The sequence below is a fragment of the Archocentrus centrarchus genome, chromosome 1, assembly GCF_007364275.1.
Source record: "Archocentrus centrarchus isolate MPI-CPG fArcCen1 chromosome 1, fArcCen1, whole genome shotgun sequence".
NCBI classification, from domain to species: Eukaryota; Metazoa; Chordata; class Actinopteri; order Cichliformes; family Cichlidae; genus Archocentrus; species Archocentrus centrarchus.
This window is the reverse complement of record NC_044346.1, coordinates 38507017-38524529: the sequence shown is the minus strand read 5'-3', so window position 1 is coordinate 38524529 and position 17513 is coordinate 38507017. Positions and strand designations below refer to the sequence as shown.

General features: G+C 44.9%; 1 protein-coding gene across 3 annotated transcripts in view; it reads left to right on the top strand.

Moving 5' to 3' along the window:
• The window catches only part of LOC115788218 (ras and Rab interactor 2), a 33576-nt gene that overhangs the window by 8479 nt on the left and 7584 nt on the right, over window positions 1-17513 (top strand). For 2 of the 3 annotated variants that reach the window (XM_030741168.1, XM_030741183.1), the window contains exons 2-8: window positions 69-204; window positions 6571-6665; window positions 7057-7249; window positions 7340-7457; window positions 10358-10430; window positions 11062-11153; window positions 15696-17093. In XM_030741168.1, the coding sequence (XP_030597028.1) occupies window positions 136-204; window positions 6571-6665; window positions 7057-7249; window positions 7340-7457; window positions 10358-10430; window positions 11062-11153; window positions 15696-17093 (2038 nt within the window). In that variant the 5' untranslated portion in view covers window positions 69-135. The remainder of the gene's footprint in view (window positions 1-68; window positions 205-6570; window positions 6666-7056; window positions 7250-7339; window positions 7458-10357; window positions 10431-11061; window positions 11154-15695; window positions 17094-17513) is intronic. The other variant, XM_030741174.1, reaches the window with a different exon arrangement.

The window sequence follows — 17513 nt, the reverse complement described above, 5'->3', positions numbered from 1 at the left end:
AAGCAGGAATTTCCTCTGGCTGCACCGCAGCTGAAGCGTCTGCATTGAAGCATGTTTTTGTCCCACAGAGCTCCAGCCTCCGCAGACGCCGGCCCAGAAGGAGGAAGGACCGAGTCCTGCTGACAGGAAGACAACATGGCCTCTGGAGCGCCACCCCGAAATCCCTCCTGCGGACTCACAGACAGGAGCAGCAGCTTCTTTAAGGTAAGGGATGGACCGCTCGGTGCAGAGCGAAGATCACGCAGAAAAATAAAACTCGACACATTTTGTGTGTCAGATGTTGAATTTCATGAGAAACTGAGTCTGAGTGTGTTTTTAAAAACTTGGAAAGTTACTTAAACGTCATGTCATGTTTACCCCACCTCTCAGATTAATTGGAGAAACAGTCTGTAGCTGAGATTAGTTAGATTAAGGATGATACGATGTGAAAACCAAGAATAAAATGTGTTTGGATGGATCAGGACAGGAAATGATGAATGCCTGTTTGCTCTTCTAAGGTGAAGTATTCTCCATGTTGGACCTTCAACAGTTAATGGATTTAAATAACAGCTTATGATGCATCATATGATTTTCATTTCACTATTTTATATGTGTGTAAATAATGTGTCTTAGTTGTCTGAAAATGGCTCTTTTTTATCTGCAGTATGATCAGAGTCAGTTCGGACCTCTTGTCGAAGAGTTAGAGATGAAACAGGAAACACAGCAGAGGCTGAAGAGCAGGATGAACAGAAGGTCCGGCTGACTACAGCTTCTTTCTAACCCCACGATTAAAGATACTCGTGCACACGCGTCCGTGGGAACAATTATCCCTGAAGTGATCCCAGATTTTGGCTCTGAGAACAGAAGCCCCGCCCACCTGCTCGTCATACCTTCTGCTTGCGAGGGGCGTCCAATAGAAGAGTGTTTGCTTGAAGGCGAGGTGCTTGTTTCAGACAGAGGATGAACTGAGTGGCTACGCTAAGGCTCAGTATAAGATAAAGAAGGATTATGTTGAACTGTTAATCATGCAAAGGTACTCTAGAAGAGTTTAAGAACAGAAACTTGGAGCTGGAAATAAGCAGAATTGTTTCGCTTTGAGGTGTAAAATGATGTAAGAGGTTACGGGCTGGTGCTAGCTGGTTAGCATGCACAAGACATGACAAAACATTTTTAATTATTCTTAAGTATATTCTTGAGTGTTTTAAGCTGCTATTACATGTCTTCCTCCTCCTCTTCCTCAGGTTGCCACAGCTTTTTTTTTTTTTGAGCATTCATAGGAGAATTTATGGATTTATGCCCTCGGGGGTCTAATTATCCTGTTGAGGTTTTATCCTCACTTTAAATTCTCACATTATTAATTCTGACTGAGCACTTTCTCTTCATAAAATTAGGAAATATGGACTATTGACTGATGAAATGTTAAAGTGGATCCGCGTCTCTGACAGTTTTCCTTCGTTTTCTGCCATGTATAGGAGGAGTTCTGGAAATGAACACGGCCAGCTGTGCTTCCTGGCAGCGTGACAGACACTCACAGGAGTCATAAAAATCTCTCTGAGCACGCCGCTCGCTGCCTTTCATCTTCGCCTTCTCCTCGTTTCTTCTGTTTTCGCTCTCTGCACCGATCAGTTGCACATTTTTGCTCTAAGTGTCGTTCAGACATGAAAAAGCAGCACTTTTTTCTTGCAGTGCCAGATGTCGTAGTCTTGTGTTATGAAAACATTTGATCTCTTTCTGGAGAATTAACACATTACAGTAAATCTGTTTCCTCATCTTTCAGTGCCATAAACTGCATGCATTTTATTTTGTGTACGAGCCGTGGTCAGAGTTAAGCTGCAGGCTGGCTGTGGGATCAGGCAGGTTGGGCTAAACTTGTTGGATTAAACCATTTATATACTGAAGTTGATGCACAGACGCAACTCTGAAGCTGACCTTTAACTTTAAGCCTCAGTCACACAGGCTTAGCGACCCCTCCCTGGCAACCACCAGTTGCTAAGGAAAAATGTGTATGTGCCAGCTGGGTGTGAGGGGTTACTGACCGTCGCTCGATGAAATTGCTTCAGGGCGAGCAGATTGCTGCAGGTATCCAGAGTGTGCGTGGGACACGGTGACTTGTCTGCAAACACATTTGCTCACATTTACTCTGCGAGCTGGAAAACGCGTGACACACACCAGAAATGAGGGGCGCTGGCCTTCAAAGTGAAAGCTGTGTCTTACCGCTTTAACATTTCAAACCACACAACTTTTACTCTGAAGGCCAACGTCAGGGTTCCCTGCAGCTTGGAGAGCAGGTGGGGAGTGTTTGCAGACAAGTCGACACCTTCCACGCTTCCAACTCCTGCAGCCACCGTAATCTGCTGGCACCGCACGTCCCTCCTGACTGCCAGAGGGTCACTGACTGGTCTCTAGGCCTGCAACAGTGTTTGCAGCAACCGGTCGGTGAACACACATTTTTAGCTCGGCCGTTTTGAAGAAAAAGTCGAGCTATAATTTCTGTAACGTTTGAGTAGACCCATCCAACTTCACACACCTGTTCACTGTCACAGGAGCTACATGCTGACCAAGGGCCATAAATCTGTCATTCATTTTTACTTATTTATCCCCTTTTTTGACTTCCACTAAAACTTTAACATTGGCCATAACTTCTATTTTTATCATTGCCCTTTCCTTTTTCTGTTTCCATACTTGGATGCAGTAAACCTTACAGTATTACTTCTCAGATGAGGTACTCGCCCATTACTTTGACCTTCTACAGTAATTTTTGGTATTAACTTTATTATAACAGCACTTTTGAAGGTAAAAGAGACGCATTTAGACCAGAAACTAAGAAACAAACTCACACTTTTAATTTCCTTTGCAGCTTTTTCCGTCTTTAATAACTCTGTGAAAGTGCTCTGTACGCGTCTGTGTGTCAAAACCAAACACATAGTTTCCCATTGAGTCCATCCATGGCTTTAACAGCAGCTCAGGCAGAGAATCAATTATCTACACACACACACACACACACACACACACACACACACACACACACACACACACACACACACACACACACACACACACACACACACACACACACAGCTTCACTCTGTCCTCACTCTGCATACCTGTGTTGTTAAGAATACACTGTAATGAGTGCTTTTCTGGATATTTTCCTCTGAAAGTCATCAGTGTGAAGTAAGTTCTGCATGGACGTCATCATCAGGCTCTCTGCACAGATCTGCTCACTCTCGTGTTCACTGACCTTCATTTTATCACTCAGGAATTTTCCAAGTCTTCTCTTCTGGCTGCGTTTCTTCATTTGCATTAATATTGCTGAGACAGGCACTGAATTATATGCAATAACTACTGTTTCTCCTTCTCTCCATGACTGGATAATTCCTGCAAAATCATGTGAGATTCTATAAAATTAAACTATTTTAAAGTTTTTACTGAGATTTGGAGAAGAGGAGGAACACCACGCTCACATATGCTCATTAGCTACAAAGACTGGAGGAAGGGGAAATGGTTGGCCTGGCTTTGCCCAGCAGCAGCTCTTGGTGATGGAGCTGGACAGATAAATGTGATGCCCTAAAAACATTTTGCCCATCATAGGAAAACGAGTGTCTGTAAAACAGGAAACTGTTTTACAGACTCTGTGAACTCCCATCCTCCTCTTAAGTGAAGGCCAGAAATGGGCTACATAATTCCCTTACGGCCCTGATCATGTCAGATAACATCACCCACCACAAACGACTTGAAGCTCGTGCAGGTGAGCGTGGCGCTCTGGCAGAGGGGGTTTTGTTTTTGTTTCTAAGTGACTTGAATGTCATGTGCATCTATCATCAGCAGTGCTGTAAACAACGGCGTCTGAAGTGGTTTAATCAGCCTGTGAGATCATTCCTTTTCTGGGATTACCAGGACTAATTAAGGGTTCATGCTGTTCAGCTGCCACTTTGACATTTTCAGCTTCTAGTTTTACATTTCTCACATTCCTTGATGGTAAAAATGATGCTTTGAAACCTGAGAGCTTTGGCTGCTTCTCCATCTTTGGTCGGCCTCTGCCTTCACTCAGGTTCACGGCAAGTATCACCGCTTTGTGTCTGAGATGTTCAGTGTTCTGTGCTGCAGGGTCACTGGGGCTCAGCTCGTGTTGTGTTACAGAGTTTTGACCTGATGCAAAGCTGTGGGAGCCTGTGGCTTTAACAGAACTGGCTCCACTTAGTCCTGTGAGGGGAGGGGGCATTAGAAAGCCCTGTGGTGGCTGTGGTCTGGCCTGGAGCCCAGTTTAGTGAGCAATGTTTGGAGAAGGTTGCCTCTTACTGGTTAAAATGTATAATGGGAGCACTAATCTTTATAAAGGTACCGTTTCTGTCATCATACATTTCCATTTACACTGTCTTTTGATACATTTCTAATAAATGTTATTCTGTATTAAAATATAAGAGGGAGGATAAGTACCGTAGACTTTCCGAAGCCCTCTGGCTTTACACTGTCTGACCCAGATAATCAATGAAAAGCATCCAGATTTCAACATCTGCATTTGAGGAGGCTCTGAACCCCTGGGAATTCTCTAAAATGAGGGAATGAGGGAATGTGGAAATTGCAGAAAAAAAAAAACACGAAATCAGTTACTTGGATTTTTATGCAGCCAAACAGTTTTCAGTCTATTTTGGAGGAAATTGCATGCAGTTGTTCTGATAGAGGAATTAATGTTGCCAGAATGTGTTTTTATGTATCTTAATGTTGTACAGAGATTTTCAGACTCTCCACCCTGGAGCCAGGCCTGGGGAAGGTACCTGAGGGAGAGCGTCTGGGGGCCGGGCTTTAGCCTGTGGAGCCAAAGAAGAGACATGGGCCCGCCCTCTTGTAGGCCCACCACCCTCAGGAGGCTTCTTAGGGGTCGGCTGCAGTCTGCGGGGTGGAGGCCTTGGCAGACCAGTCCCTGGCTATTGAGACTGGTGATTGGGAACTTCACCTCTCTGGTGGGAAAGCGCCTGAGCTGGTGCGTGAGGTTGAGCAATACCAACTAGATATAGTCAGGCTCACCTCAACAGATGACCTGGGCTCTTGGAACCAATCTCCTGGGGAGGGGCTGGACTCTGTTCCAGTCTGGAGTTACCCTCAGTGAGAGGTGGCGAGCTGGGGCAGGTTTCTTGGATCCCCTCAGCTTACTGCCTGCATGATGGCGTTTTCACTGGTGGACACGAGGGCTGGTTCCCTGCACCTTTGGGTCAGGAAATGGGTCCTGATTGTTGTTTGCAACAGGTCGCAGTACCCAGCCTTCTTGGAGTCGCTGGGCGGGGTGGGTGTTGGACTTCACCAGGGCTGCTCTTTGTCACCGATTCTGTTCATAATTTTTATGGACAGAATTTCTTGAAGGCTTCCACCATGGTGGCCTCAGAATCTCATCTCTGCTTTTTGCAGATGATGCGATCCTGTTGGCTTCATCAGGTGTTGGCCTCCAGCTCGCAGTGGAACGGTTCGCAGCCGAGTGTGAAGTGACATGTATGAGAAGTAGCACCTCCAAATCTGAGGCTGTGGATCTCAGGCAGAAAAGGGTGGAGTGCCCACTCCAGATCAGGAACAAGTTGCTGCCCCAAGAGGAGAAGTTCAAGGATTTCAGGGTCTTGTTCATAAGTGAGGGAAGCAGGAGATTGACAGAAGGTGCTGTAGTGATTTGGACACTGTGCTGGTCCATCGTGACGAAGAGGGAGCTGAGCATAAGAGCGAAACTGTCAATTTACCGGTCGGCCTAAACCCCTACCCTCATCTGTGGTCACGAGCTTTGGGTAGTGACCAAAAGAACGAGATCGCAGATACAAGCAGAGGAAATGAGCTTCCTGTGAAGGGTGGCTGGCCTTTCCCTCAGAGACAGGGGGAGGGTCATTGGAAAAAACCATGCTGGCACAGCACCTCTTAACACAGGAGAGGCGTTTTTTTAAAATATTTTTTTAAGTTATGCAGGGAAAGCTGTCTGAACATTTAAGTTTTAGAAATTTAAGCATGAGTATCAGAAGTATAATTTTAAAAGCAAGAGATTAAAACAACAACTTATCTTAAGTCAAATTTGCCAAACCATAGACTTGTAGACCTTTTGTCCCAGTGAGCACTGTAATCAAAGTTTACCCCGTTTATTTAAAAAATAACTGCCTAAATATGTCAACAAGTGATAAGACTTCCTGTTTTTTGGGGGGGTGGACGATGTTTGAATCCTAAAATAGTTGAGGCTATATACAGCACACAGTCCCAGATGTGGCTGACAGCGGTGATGAGCCTTATCTCTGTCACAGATGACTCTGATGTATCCACATGTTTGGAAACTGTATTTTCAGTCTGGGCAGCAGCTCCAGCTCTGCAGAGTGATCAGGGGAAACGTTCCCTCTGGGTCTTCCTGTGAGCAATCTGTGTTGACATGACGCTTTGTGTCCGTGTTTCCTGCCTATAGGAAATGAGGCCTACACAGGGAACATGAGTAACCGTCTCTCTGCCGTGTTTCAGTTCATTCTCAGGCTCAGTTCACGTTTTTAGGTTTAAGTTTCGTTTACTTCTCCCTCCTCTCTTCCTTTTCGCGCTCCCTCCTGAGTCAAACCTTCTCAATCTGCCTCTTTCCAGCTGATTGACACGTTTGCGTTGGAGATTGGGGAGCTGAAGAAGGAGATGGTCCAGGCCTCTCCAGCTGTGGACACGGATGCTATGGAGCTGCGAGGGTGAGACTGTGAAGCATTTTTAATCCAGACTTTGGTTGTATCAGCGGTGTCTTTATTTTTTAATGTACTAATTTTATCCTTCTGGAGTTTATAGTAAATTTTAAATTAAACACGGAGGTCTGAAGGACTTGAAGCCTAGAATATAGAGAAAGTTATTTTGTTTTGGAATACTGTAGGAAAACTGGGAATTACTTATTATATTTAATTCTAGAGCTTTTGTTTTTTTAATCATCTGCATGGTTAAAATACTTGGACAAAGTTGAATTGCTGAGTCTTAGTCTCATTATTCAGATATTAAAGTGAAACCACATTAATGAGCCATAAATGCTGATGTTTTGGTGTTTGTTTTCACCAGCAGGTGGCAACAGTGTTCAACTCTTTCTCTCTTCAGCAGGCTGGAGAGCGGGGTGTACCTGCAGGCTCCCCACTGTGGTGGGCTCGGGGGTGAAAGGGATTCTGGGTACGACTCCTTGCGCAGGAGGATGAGCGTGTGGGACAGGCTGACTCAAACACACCCGGCGTGGCTGCTGCTGGCGGTCAGTGAGGAGGAGGCCGGCCGCATACTGCTCAAACAGCCACCAGGGGTGAGGGGTTAACCATCCTGACGCGTCTCCTCTGAATGTGACCCAGAAATATTTTAAATATATTTCTGAATGTTTGGTCTCATTGTGCAGGTGTTTTTGGTGAGGAAGTCGGCTGCTCTGCAAAGGAAGGTCCTCTCCGTGCGTTTCGAGGAGGATCAGGAATCAGGAACTTCCATCAGTCACTTCCCCGTCAGAGAGAGTCAGTACAGTAAGTAACGAGTTTAACTGACTGTATCGTGCTTTCTGTTGGACTTAAAGCATCGTTTGATTCACTTAAGGCACAAAAAGCTGATGGCAGAGATGAGGCAGAAATTTTTTAACTGTTCTTTCAGTTTGTTTTGGTCCTTTGACGATTACGCTTTCAACCACAGCCACCTCTGCAGCCACTCTGTCCCCGGGTCAGAGATAAATGCGCCATTTCCTGTCCACCTCTGCATATGAAGCCCAAAAATAAACCCACAGAAATGAGAACCAAGAGTTTGACCGGAGCCAGTACGCCCACATGTGAAACTCGCAAATGTTGCTGTTATTTAATGACTGTATACTACTAATTTCCAGGTTTTTTTAATATGATGAAAATTGTTGGTATGAATTTATAACACCATAGACTATTAAAGAGAGAGACACCGCTCAAAGAATTGGGAATAGAAGGATTTATGGGAATTCCTTAATGGCAAAAGTGGCAGTTTTCCCATTCCTGCCCCAAACTCAACAACAAATCTGGGAAAACTTAAGAGCCAATCAAATCATTGCTCTGACATATGTGCAGAGCAAAGGTGAACGACTGTTTAGTCTGTGAGGCGGCAGTGAAACCTTTTTAATTTGTCTGGTGATTCAGTTTAGTTTTATGTCCCAGCGACCGCTGAAATTAAAGCTGCGGCTCTCTCCTCATTCATTTACGTCGGGGCTTAAAAATAACCGCCTGCACTCATGCTAACTTTCCCAAGTTATGAAGATTTGCTCGTAGGAGGATTTTAAAACTTACAGTTAGCATTTAGTCAGCCGGATAAATCACAGAATGAGTCACAAGTAAACAAAGAGCCAGAGAAAATAATACTCCTGAAGTTAAAAGAAAAACTAATTAGCAGTATCCTGTCAAAGGCAGGCAGCAGTTCAATTAGAAGTGGCGACACAGACCAGTAACACACACACAAATATAAAAAATGTGTACATACACACAAGATCAAGAGATCAAACTCCAAAATTCTCAACATGAAAGCAAAAGAAAGCAAAACATCAGCATCAGGAGCTTCCAGGTCGCTTAAATTCATTTAGTGAGAAGCTCTCAGGAGACATTCGTTGACTTTCCAGCAGATTCCAGGCAGAAGGAACTTTTTTTTTCCCAGTCCAGGATGAGCTTTAAGGACCGACCGAAGGAAACCAAGAACCAAAAAACGACTTCCCGTGTTTCCTGATGGTGAGGAGGTCAGACGGGAGCAGGAATACAGATTATAGTGGATGAGTCACACAGAGTATCCAGTGAAGTTAATGAAGCCAAAATGTTGTTAAATTAGAACCAAAATTAAACCTAAAAAACATTTTATTTAACACTTGCATCTGTAAAATCATTTTTCGCTCCTTGTGTGACCTCGTCTCATTTTTGTGCTTCCTTCTTAAATCGTTCCTGTACTCGAGTTACAGATGCTGGAAAACTCCAACTTTCTGAGTAGTTTCATCAGCTTTGACTGGTGATACTTTTCTGTCTAAAGAAACAGCTGAAGTGAAACTTGGGGCCGTCTCACCTTGAGTTTAGATTAACTCAACTGCCTGGAGTGTTGTGGACTGCCATGTGATAACGTCATGGAGCTGCTACACTGCCAGGAAGTGATGACATACGAGCTGTGGATTTTCCCTGTTGAAATGACAGCACATATGGGAGGGAGCGCAGCGCCTTTGGCCTGCTTTGGCTTTTAGATGTGGGTCAGCTGTTCCACAGTTGGCCTGTCTTATCAAGCTGCCCGTGAACATGCACGTTTGAACTGAACTCTAAAGCATTGTATTATATCTAAAAAACACAAGGCTACAAGCAGGTTCCCACTCGAAACTCTGCCTGAACACCTAATACAGAAGAGTAACTTCTGTCCTTGTATGAGACTGTAAATAGAAACTAAAAGCTCAAAGCCACTTCTCCAAATCAGAAAGCCAAGAAGTCCCAGATGACCCCTCCAAAGTACGGAGGTGAGGAAATAGAGAACTTAGAGCTCTTAACTTTTAAGAGTAGGCTTAAAACTTTTTATAGTTAGGGCTGGATCAGGTGACCTGAACCCTCCCTTAGTTATGCTGCTATAGGCCTAGTCTGCTGGGGGGTTCACATAATGCACTGAGTGTTTCTCTTCATTCACCTCTTTCACTCTGTTTATACCCCACTCTGCATTTAATCATTAGTTATTATTGACCCCCCCCCCCCCCCCCCCCCCCCCCCCCCAGCAGATGACCCCCCCTCCCTGAGCCTGGTTCTGATGGAGGTTTCTTCCTGTTAAAGGGAGTTTTTCCTTCCCACTGTCACCAAGTGCTGCTCATAGGGGGTCGTTCTGACTGTTGGGTTCTCTCAGTATTATTGTCGGGTCTTTACCTACAATATAAAGCACCATGAGGTGACTGTTTGTTGTGATTTGGTGCTATATAAATAAAATTGAATTAAATGAAATGAGCAGAAAAGTTATTTTCTAGGTTATTTATGGACTGGTGGACTCTCGCCTTTGTGTTATAACTGCCAGTTCACAAGAGCAGAAGAAAACAGTTGGAGGAGATAAATGAAGTTGTAACACTTGTTGCTTTTCTGGTTTATTGACCTGTCTGTCCAGAAGTGGACAGGTGCTGCGGTACCTGGAGATTTCAGAGCTCTGCGGCAGAAAAATGAAGCTACAAAAAGTGACTGTAGAGAAGAAACCCTGATTAACTGAAGAAAGTGGTCTCAGAAAATGTAGCAGTCATAAAATCTTACAGTAATTCTGGCTTTTAGCACATTTTCCCCTCTTGGGCCTTTATTTAATTGTTCTAACACAAATATAATCTCATTGGTATGAACTAGATTAGGTCAGACGTTTCTCTGTAAACGCCTGCAGTGCAGTGTGTGAATTCTGATCCAGTCTCATTGTTTTTCTGCAGCCTTTTCTCTCGAGGGATCCAGGATCAGCTTTGCAGACCTGTTCCGGCTCGTGGCTTTTTACTGTATCAGCAGGTAAAACCCCCCAAATCACCCAGCTTCGTTGTTTGGTTTTCTTTCCTCGAGCTGCTGCTGCGTTGTGATGATTCAAGCATGGAAAATTAATGGATGAAAATGATGTTGAGTAAGCAGTCCGCTCTCAGTGCCCGGGGCTCTCACTTCTTGTTTTACTTCGTGCCAGCTGGGGAGACGCAGACAGACAGGAAATAGTTGAGCTGAAAGAAACAGCAGACACAACACAGCAGAGGATCCAACAGGCACCAAAATCTCACAAATTCTCAGATATTGTCTTTATTTGCATGTTCACTGTGTAACGTCACTGTCCCAGCATGGTGTGTGTGGTGTAACTGCGGAGCTGTGTTACAGTGGAGTTAATGAAGTGCAGTAGAAAACACAGGGTGTGTTGTGAAAGCACTTCTCTGTGTGCCGCTGTTTGAGTCGTGTTTTGCCAACCAAACTTCAGGCATCATCACTTTTGTTGCAGGACGTCGCTGTCAAACAGGGACAGTGTGCACGAAGACCTGAACAACATGAAGCCGTCACGTGTGCACATAAATGTGCACCATTAATTCCACTGATACTTCAGCTCCTTCTGTGTGTGTCTCACTTCTTTTATCCTCGTGTTAATCCTGTTTTTTTTACTTAGAGATATCCTGCCGTTCACACTCAAACTCCCAGAGGCCATAGCTTCAGCCAAGACCCAGAAGGAGCTGGAGGAGGTGGCTCAGCTCGGAGCAGGTAGCCTTTATTACTGCTTTGTAAACACACGTCCTACATCAACATGCGGAATTTTTTACAGGGTTATCTCTGAGTCGTAATTCATGGGAAATTCTACCTGGTGTATTTCCCATTAATGTGGCCATTGTGGCTCCACATAGGTGGCATAAAATGTGGATGTAGCTACTGTGACATCACCTGGGTGAAGTCCCATGGTGAAGCCTTGAGATGAGCCTTTTCGCTGCCACACGGTGTTAATTTTGTTGACAAATAATTTTCGTCATAGTTTTCGTCAATGACTCTTTTTTTTTTTTTTTTCACATGATGAAAACGAGACAATAACTAAATAAAAACTACCTAAAATGATAAAAACTATGACGAAATTAATTGACACTTTCGTCAATGAATAAAAATGAGATGAAAATGCTTGGCGGGGACGACATCCAATCAGAACTGATTTAATTTTGTGACAGGGCGGGACAAGTTAGGAAAACATCCAATCAAACACACAGTTGCGCAAATTTGCTCTAAACCCGGGAAGACCAAACTAGCCTGTGATTGGTCGTCCCTTCCGATAGAACTAAGTGATGTAACCAATGTCAGCAGGGAGAAAGAGAAGAGCCGATGTATGGACACATTTGTCCTTTGACGTTGTGACAAACCAAACGATGTGTAAACCATGTGGGGCGACTATCTCGGGTAAAAACACGACAAATCTTAAACAGCATCTGCAAACCAGTCACCCAGATCTCCATGCAAAGGTCAGCATTTTAATGTCATGCAGGGTAAAGTGTTTTTCCCAGTTTGTGTTTAGAGAAAATCTCCACACCGCGGTGGATTAGCCTTTATAATCTTAGTCCTGAACACTGCCCTGTACCTTTCAGAGCGTCCTGCTGTAAAACGCTCGGATTATCTCAGTAAGGTGGTGTTAATGATCAGGTGTGTGGGAAGCAGGTGAAACACTAATGTTAATATTATTGATAATATTCCATAACTTTGAATAAATGTTTAATTTTGTGTAAGTGTGTATAATGACTAATTCAAGGGAACTGAAGAAAAAGCATTTACATTTCACACCCTTTATATTTTAGACTAAATCGACTGTAGATTTAGTCGACTATATTCTTACCATAATTCATCAACTAAAACTAAAACTGTTCAGATACTAAATTATGACTAAAACTAAATCAAAATTAACACTGCTGCCACTGTCTGAGTGTTTTGAAAACAGATGTAATGATCAAGCGACAGATCTGAATGATCCATATCCTCGATAATCCTCCTTAAAAATGATCAAAATTTACAAAATGGATTTATTCAATATGACTTCAAATAGGTGACTGAGCTCATGAAGTCACAAGCAAAGTGTTTACAGAGGGCTGTTCCACCTCGACTGCTGTAGGACTGGAGGTCTGCAGGTGCATCTGCAGGTGTCGCCCCCCAGTGGCCTTGAGAAAGAATGTCTTTTCAGGACACACCTGCACACTGGAAGATATTATTATTATTATTATTATTCATTGACAAAGTTCTCTGGCTTGCAGTGATAACGGGATGTAACATTGATGCTACTAAATGATGTGTGAATCCCTTTCTTTATGGATGGGGCTTACCAAAGAAACGTGAAGTTCATATCAGCTGGAAAGATGGGGCAGATGACCCCCCCCCCCTCCCTGAGCCTGGGTCTACTGGAGGCTTACTTCCTGTTAAAAGGGAGTTTTTCCTTTCCACTGTCACCAAGTGCTGCTCATAGGGTTTTCTCTATATTATTGTAGTGTGTATAAAGCACCTTGGAGTGACAGTTGTTTGATTTGGTGCTACATAAATGAACATGATGTAAACTCTGTTTGAATCTTGGTGCATGAAACTACTAAAGCTACTGAAGCTACTTTCTTTTTAATTTGCATTCCAGTCTAAATGTTTGCTCACTGAAACTTGTGAAAGTACCAGATTAGGCAGACAAAGCAACGAGAAAACGGGCGGTTCTTGTGTCTGCAGGTGTTTCATTTGTTTTTCCTCACACTGACCATTCAGGTCGGGTTTCATAGCACAGTCACTTCACTGCTGAGGTATTCTGAGCTGAGCTCCTGTGAAACTGCAGTGAGTCAGCTCTGTGCAGCAGAAGCCTACGACATAACTCAGCACCGACTGTGGGGGAGAAGGGAGTGGCAAGTGGAAAGCTCCAGAAAGCCTAATGCTGTTCAAACACACACATACCACCACACAGCCTTCAGATCTCTATACAAACACAAAAGCCTTTCAGGCATCAGTGCTAGCATAATTTGTGCAGTAAGTGACGTCATCACAAGGAAGAAACACTGTCATTTGTTTTTGCACGTTCGTCTGTGATTGGATGTGGGTGGAAGCATGCGGAGTTGCGTGCGGAGTTTTTAACTGCTTTTCTTATAGTTTATGATGAATCAGAGCAGTTGCAAAGTCTTTTAAGCTTTAGCCAGTTTTTATACTGCCTTTGAAAGCTCATCCTGCCATCAAGGGAAACTCCCCTTTGTCACTGCTTCTATTTAAAGACAAAAAGCCGACCACCCCCATCTGTGTTGTGGAATCTGGGCATGCACATCTGAGGGGGCAAAAAAGAACAATTTATGCTTCGTCTGTCTCCCCCCAGGGTGCCATGAATCAGTTTAAGGTTATCACGATCAGCATAACTAATCTTAGCAGTGTTACGGGTTTGGTCATCTCAGTTTAGCCCTTAATCTCCCATTCAGTGGCTAAAAAGCCAAAATACTTTGCAGCATAAAAACAGATTATTGCTGCCACTTTAAAGAAAACGCAGACAGGACCAAAGGTTGCTTTAATGCATACCACCTACCTCTGCGGTATGTGCCTTATTTGTCTCCCCACAGAGAAAAGTGAAGCTAAAGTGCTCCAGCCAAAAACTGCAGTTCCTCTAATGTCCACTTGAGGCTGACTCCTAAAGTGAGTCAGTTCCCACAGACTCACATGTTAAAATGCTCAAATTTACAGCAGGAATCAACATTTTACAACCTGCTACAAAAAAAAAAAATCACTTCTGGAGTAATCTGACAAATAATCTGGTTTGCTGTGAGGTATATCTGAGTAGTTTATGTTCCAGTTTGGTCAGGGAAATTAGTAGTTATTATAATTTAAAATTATTAGTTACTTAGCAGGTATCCGCGTTGCTAACAATAGCTGATGATTTAGTCATCCTCTCATCTGAACGTGGTATTTATGGGGTCCAAAAAACAACATGGCAGCAGCCAACACGACAGTACTGAGGTTTTAAAAATGAGTCGGGAAACATGGGTTACATCACAGTGACTTCTTCCATCATTTATATACAGTCTGTGTTACAGGCACGTGGATATTTCACAATAAAAGCCTTACAGCATCTCTGAAGGAACATTCCTGTAGTTTTATTTGAAGCAGGAAGTGATGAGATTTATTGTCAGTAACTTAATGTGTATAAGTGAATGAATATAGATGTGTCTGCATTGAATTAATAAATGTATTCCTACCTAAGAGAATATTTTGACCTTAATGTGGCGAGTTTGGCTCTGTCCTCGCCAGAAGAAAATGTATTGTTTGTAGCCTCTGAGTTAAGTGCAGGCTTGTCTCACTTGGATAAAGAGGAAGTGCGCTCAGTCTGATCTGTGGTCAGTCAGTTTTACGTGTGCTGGTCATTCAGGTTTGCTGGCTGCTGTGCTGCTCTGCAGACGGACACCACAGCATCAGGTGCTCACTGCTCACATCCCACAGGCGGATTTCAGTCCTCGGACACCAAAGTAATATAAGCTGTATGAAACTGACCCACCAGCTGGAGCTGCTTCTTCATTTCCCAAGAGTTAATGTTTCCATTTTTAAGTTTTGTGAAGAGTGTGCGTTATGTGCTGCCTGCTCTTTTTAAGGGGGGGTTAAATCTTTGTGGTGTAACCGTGTGTTTACGACCCATGGATACTTTATTTTGAAATTGTTCTTACAGCAGAGAGCGTTAGAATGAGGTCTGTCCTGCCAAGCAGCTGAAAACAATGGAGTGATTCAGTGGAGTGAGAACATTTTCTGCACTGCTATGGGATGTTTTTGGACTGTCAGGATAATAAGGGAAGAGAAGAAGGAAGCCATTCACACGAGATTCACGGGCATCTGTAAATCTGACACTAGAAATTAGAAAGAAGGAAAGAAGATGGATATTAAATGTACTCAGAGCTGCAAGGAAATGCAGAGCAGGAAGAAAGGGGTGGAGGGACTGTGTGCTTTGTGGAGTGTTTAGTGCCCTCCCACTGTGTGATTAGCGACTCCCTCCCTCTTCGTGTGTCTGGGTGTGTGTCGGCATCCAGTGAATCAGAGCCCAGAGGCACGGGACTGAATATAGCACACTTCTAGCTGACAGACGAGCAGGAAAGACCGACAAAACTTTGAAAACTTAAAGTAAACTTCCTCAGCTGCTGGTGAGAAACTGCTGAAAACTCTTTCAAAACTTTATTTTAAACTTAGCAGCTGCTCTCGGAGGAGTTTTCCTCTGTGGAAGTTCAGGAAACGTTGGTTAATGTTTGCCTCTGAGCGCTTCTTTATGTCGGTGTGTTACAGGTTTCTGGGACTCTGCGCTGTGCAGTCAGCGTCACACCTCGCCCCGTCCCTGCCGCCCTCTGAGCCGGACCCTCAGCCCCCAGAGGACCAGCAGGAACAGTGAGGTTGAGGGGTCGCAGCAGAGACATACCAAGGCTCACTGTGACAGTGCGCCAGCAACTTTACAATCCCATGCCTCTCCAACTTGCTTTCATCTGGAGAGAAGGCATTCCAGCGGTCCTCTGTGCTTCATTAACCCCCTCTTTCTCCAAACCCATCGGCGCTGCCGCAGCAGCTCTGAGGGGGAGCTGTCTTCACAGGCTGTGAAGTCCAGCGTGGAGAATGCAGAGGAATCAAAGCCCTTAATGAGCAGCCAAAGCAGCGAGCCACATCTGGATAAAATCAAACTGAACAGCAAATCGCAGTCGCCTCCCCCTCGACCCCCTCCGCCCCGCTCAATGCCACGCCGACGTCCTGCCCCACCTCCACCTGGACCTCCAGCAGCTACCGCCAGACCCAAGAGCATGCCAGCGGCAGTAGCTGCAAGGCAGCCCCAATCCTCCAACAAGCGCCCGGCACCCGCTCGACCTCCGATGGGCACCAAGCACAGCAGCTCTTCCAAAACTGCCAGCTCACCAATCCCCGTGTCTTCAAACCCACCGCCTCCAAGGCCAAAGAAGCCAGATCTGGAAGCCCACCGCTGCCACATTGCCCTGGATGATGAGACCATTGCCAAGGCTCTATCTCGTGCCAAACTGCCATCATGTCAGCCTCCATCTGCGATCCCTGCGGATCTGCTGCTGGAGAACGCCGGGAGTCCGTCTGATCCTAAGGAGAGGGGACGCCAGCGGCTCAGTGACATGAGCATGTCTACTTCTTCCTCTGACTCACTGGAATACTCCCAGTCTCCAGGATTCTCCCTCGGTCTGGCGCCGAGCCCGTCACTACACCTAAATCACCAAGACCCAGTGGAGGACAGCAGCGAGGAGGATGACGATGGGGAAGAAGAGGAAGAGGACTACGGAGTCGGCATGGAGACGGACCTAGAAATGCGCCTCCGTCCGTCTTTTAGAGCACGGAGCCGAAGGGTCGGCGTGAGCCTTGGCGGCAGTTCTTTCATCCTCCCCAGGGCCTTGAAGGGACGCTTTAGCAAGGTGAGCGGCATGCTCAGCTCCCTCATGACCCCGGAGAGGCGGGCGGTGAAAAGGATCGCCGAGCTGTCCAGAGACAAGAGCTCGTACTTCGGCTCCCTGGTTCAGGACTACATCTGCTTCGTTCAGGAGAACCGAAGCTGTCACACATCAGGAATGGATTTTCTGCAGACTCTCAGGCAGTTTATGACACAGATGAAGGCCTACCTGCGCCAGAGCTCTGAGCTCAACCCTCCTATAGAGTCCCTCATACCTGAGGACCAGATTGGTAAGTCTTAAAGTTAAATGTTTGCTCAGTTTGGACTGTGTGTCCTGACCTTGTAATCTGTGTGCAGGCGTGAGCATGTGTGTGACGTCTCAGTCCGAGATCTCTGACAGCTTTCAGTTCTCTACATCTTCACATTCCTGATAATCTGGGAAGTTGGTGATTCAGAGAAGGGTTTGAAAATTCATTGACAGTACTGAAGCGTGCCGCCGTGTTTCCATATTAGTCTGCCTCACCGCCAGTGTCGAGTTACAGAAATGCCAGTGCGCTGTGCCCCACTGAGTTATTCCTGGCCTGTGCTTGTTGGTATAATCTCACACTGTAGAGTCTGACTTTGAAGGCCAAGGATGTCAATTAAGCATATATATTTAACTTGGTGGTGGCGTGTTATTAAATGTCTGTACTCGTGGTTCTTCATTTCAT